Source organism: Dendroctonus ponderosae, unplaced genomic scaffold, assembly GCF_020466585.1.
Source record: "Dendroctonus ponderosae isolate FM_Combo_2020 unplaced genomic scaffold, Dpon_F_20191213v2 Dpon_F_20191213_9, whole genome shotgun sequence".
Taxonomy (NCBI): Eukaryota; Metazoa; Arthropoda; class Insecta; order Coleoptera; family Curculionidae; genus Dendroctonus; species Dendroctonus ponderosae.
Genome location: NW_026019116.1, coordinates 4,852,743 through 4,856,361, shown reverse-complemented (window position 1 = coordinate 4,856,361; position 3,619 = coordinate 4,852,743). Strand labels below are relative to the sequence as shown.

At 45.2% G+C, this 3,619-nt stretch overlaps 2 protein-coding genes and 1 non-coding gene across 3 annotated transcripts in view; 1 reads left to right on the top strand and 2 right to left on the bottom strand.

The window, feature by feature from the left end:
* LOC109541834 (mitogen-activated protein kinase kinase kinase 13) overlaps window positions 1–950 on the top strand; it is a gene marked incomplete in the record, with an annotated part of 14,287 nt that extends 13,337 nt beyond the window's left edge. Inside the window, 1 exon segment of the mRNA XM_048669710.1 lies at window positions 1–950. Coding sequence (XP_048525667.1) covers window positions 1–112 — 112 coding nt within the window.
* LOC109541835 lies at window positions 940–2,256 on the bottom strand. The gene is made up of 5 exons (XM_019910824.2): window positions 1,978–2,256; window positions 1,755–1,924; window positions 1,544–1,706; window positions 1,299–1,493; window positions 940–1,134 (listed from the first exon to the last, which is right to left on the bottom strand). The coding sequence occupies exons 1-5, from the start codon at window positions 2,212–2,214 to the stop codon at window positions 964–966; spliced, it is 936 nt and encodes a 311-aa protein (XP_019766383.2). The 5' UTR covers window positions 2,215–2,256; the 3' UTR covers window positions 940–963.
* A 652-nt stretch (window positions 2,257–2,908) lies between these two features.
* Trnar-ucu lies at window positions 2,909–2,981 on the bottom strand. Its single transcript has one exon. It is a non-coding gene; the product is annotated as a tRNA-Arg (tRNA).
* Between the last annotated feature and the right edge of the window lie 638 nt (window positions 2,982–3,619).

Here is a 3,619-nt window from a genome sequence, read left to right as displayed (position 1 = left end):
GGCGCGCGTTCTACCCTCGAACTCGCCCCATCACAAACGGCTCAGTTCGGCAACGTCGGATTCCGAGTCCGAAGAAAACACTGTTGTCACACAGATCGCGTTCCGCCACTGAACTTCTACGTCGAAGACGTGGCAAGCATGAATGTGATTTGTACCCATTTATAGTTCAGGGCGTTCACGTGTTTATTTATTATAGACTAGGAGCTAGGCCTGCGCAGCTGTAGGCTGTTTTACTGCTAAGCGGCAAATTGGGCAAATGAACTGTGTTTTTTTCCGGCTCTCTATCGGGCGTTTTACGATGTACCGGAACAAAAAGAGTTGATATTTTCGAAGCGCGAATCTCTCTCTGAAATTAGCTATATTCTTGTAAAATGTTCAAACAATTGTTTCTTGTTTGTTTGTACAGGATTTCGTCAAATTGTCAAACTTGTCCCACCAGGTGGCGCCGTCTGGCCTGGTGTATTTGTTTTGTGATTGTGATTTGTAATATTCCGTCTTTAAAACACGCTTATTGTTTACTTTATTTTTTGTATTTTTATTACTACTGGGTGGCACAATAAAGGCGATTTATTCAATTTATTGTACTTTATAAAGCAATATAGTAATAAAATATCGTTTGTCTCCAGCTATTTGGCAGTGGCACTTTACTCATGACTCGAAATTGGTTTTCTTGAGTGTTTGCTAGTTTGAGCGTTTGCAGATTAAGTCAATTATTTTACTATTCTTCCATAATTGCGTGAATTGTAACAATTTGGTGGAAGACATTTAACGATAATTATTGGGTCACTGCCAAAAAGCTTCAAACACACTTTATGGGACTTGAATTGTGCAAAATCGCCTCCTTGAGCCGCCCCTGTACAAATTGGAAAATCCGGCAGCTACGTTTTGGCGCCGCTTTCCGCAAATACTTGTATTTTCGACTGGCAAAAATATACTCAGTTATATTTAAATTCGCATTTATTCCTACCAGTAAAACGACTCGGCCACAAAGTGTTTGATCGAGCCGAAAATCCCACTTTTAGCGCACGCTTCCGCTTGCAATGTGGCTAAAGCGCCGGATTTCTGCAGAAAATCCTCCTCAGGATACTCGAGCGAGCTGATGTTGGCATCGTTCAGCACAACGTCATACAAGCTCTAATTAATAGGAGCAGAAAATTAATCAAAAAATTACTGTTGAGTCGTGCAATCATCCCGGTCCCAACCGCTGAACGACACAAACACGCGGGTAACCACGGTAATCCGCATAAACAACGCAAACAAAAACGGGACTAGCCTGATTGCACAACGCAAAAATTCACCTCAGCACCATCGGCAGCATTTTTCCGAACCACCAGGCACTTGAGGCGGCATTTGCTGGAGATCTTTTGCACAACCTCCGCTATTGAGACTCGGGGGCAGAGCCTCAAAGTGCATCGTTTTGCCTCCACGTCCACCAGGAAGGAGATGACGCCCCTGATTTGCAGCAGGCTTTTTTCGAATTTCTGCCTGTTCGCCTGCAAGGTGGGAGTTTTTCTGCTGCACTCGAACCACCCTGGACACTTACCAAAGTCAGCGAGGGGATGTGGAGCAGGTGGACGGTTTGTTTTTTGGCTATATTGCCGCTTTTTGTGCGACTTCTCGTGCTCAGAGCTGGAGGGGCGGCGTTCCGCAGGGTTTGCGTGATTTTTTCCGCCCTTCTGGCTATACCTGCATTGCAGCTTCGCATTCTGATAAAACTGAGATCAAGCGGGTGTTGTTCAGTCCCAGTTGGTTACCTGATGGCCAGAGCTTCCATTGCTTCATAGACGCCAAAAGTGCCAACAAGAACCGCATGAGCCTGAGGATTTTTGATGAAGTTCTCCACAATCTCCAGACAGAGGTCCACCACTGCAACCTCCGGGCTCTCTGTCAGGGTGGCAGCAGCGAATAAAATCGCCTTTTTGTCCTGAAAACTTCCAGATTCTCATGCACGGCCCCAGAGGGCACTCGATCACTTACAGCGAGCAGCTCAGGGTGATTTTCCTGGTTGCTACTGAGTAGTAGAAACTTCTGCAGGCTTTCACGCTGATCCTGAGCGGTTTTGAACAGCATTTTTTGACAGTCACTGCCATGGAAACGGGGCTTGTGCAATAATGGCGAAGAGACGAGTCGACGCTGCGCGTTCCTCATTCGCGGAAAAAGGGCAAAAAAACAATACCCGCGGCCAGTGGCTGAGAGATGAGTTATGGTCGGCATAAATCATAGATAATATTAATGTCACTTTGAATATTAAACGACTCCCCGAGCCATAATTTATATGGCGGGCTCCCACCAAGTTCAGGAGGAGTATTAATTTCAACTGTCGATGAGTGGGGCTTCTTTCCCCTCCAGTGGGGGCCCGGTGTTGGGGAATTTTTCTCCCACACGTGTAATTAAGCGGGCATCAGTTAAAAGCCCCCCCGGTTCGTGTGTAAGGCGAGCAATTACCGAAAATTAAAGCCGCATAAGAATGCCGGATTATTATTGTTTAATTGGGGGGCGCATCGATCGAAAAGGGGGCACTTAAGTGGATTTTAATTGGGGCCTCGCAGCGTGGGTCTAGACTTGTTGCCTAACAGTCGAATACATCCATACAAATGCGGCAATTTTCGCCGATTTTCTTCGCCTTGATGGTCATCATCAGCGGCAGCAATTGCCGTTTTATTCATCATCGAATCGGAATTTATTCCCCGTCTGTCGACTCGCATAGATCACGACGATGGGAAAAACGGACGCTTCGGCTCACTTTGTGCTACCAAATGGACTCGCGCAGAAAAAGAGTCATAAATCCACCATCATAGACTGACAGATTGTTCTTGCACGCTCTGCAGATGGTACTAGTTGAAAAATTGCCAATACGGTGCGAAAAACCCGGATTTTTATGTAAAAAAGAGCAAAAAATGTTCACAAGCATCCCTGGTGGGGATCGAACCCACGACCTTTGGATTAGAAGTCCAACGCGCTATCCTCTGCGCTACAGGGACTACGAAAAGTAATTCTCACTGCGCTTTCATAAGCTCCCGCGAAATTCTAGTTCACCAAGGAAAGAATTTAACAAAAACTCGATACATTGCCGTCTATTTTTTGAAAAATAGACCAAGATTTTAATGCAAGCATGTACGTTTTATGGGCCACGCCACAGCCGCGTTTTAGGTCTACAAGTTAGAACGTCGATTGCTGCTGGCTATGAACTACTATCGATGTTCTAACTCTAAAGGGCGGTTCACACCTCAAATTAAACAGGTGCATATGTTCAAATTTGTCTATGAAAACAACAATGGTTCCAAGTGTGGACGTATACAGGGTGATTCAAAATTGCCGTCAGGGGTTATAGGGGCTCACTTCGAATGTACGAGAAACGGTGCCCAATTTTTGAAGAAAAATATAAGGGACTTACTGTAGGTACGTGTTGTGGTCTACACGATCCGTTCAAGGGCGGATTCCCCCATTCAATTTTCTATCCAACGATGTCAAAACGAATCCTGTGGCTCAAATGGTTCTTGAGAAACTTCGAAAAAAGCAGAGCCGTCATGTTCAAGTGGATTTTGCAACTCCAAAAAAAACCACGCAAATGTAAAACTTCCTGAATTCAAGCCTTTTTTGTGAAAACTGCAACATATCC

What these genes read in the sequence shown, in the direction of transcription:
- LOC109541835 (XM_019910824.2), bottom strand. Translation starts at nt 2,214, where the DNA reads ATGCCGACCATAACTCATCTCTCAGCCACTGGCCGCGGGTATTGTTTT. An exon ending in ATGGAAGCTCTGGCCATCAG is followed by an intron (nt 1,707 to 1,754) that starts GTAACCAACTGG and finishes CAGTTTTATCAG; the next exon opens with AATGCGAAGCTGCAATGCAG. An exon ending in ACATCCCCTCGCTGACTTTG is followed by an intron (nt 1,494 to 1,543) that starts GTAAGTGTCCAG and finishes CCCACCTTGCAG; the next exon opens with GCGAACAGGCAGAAATTCGA.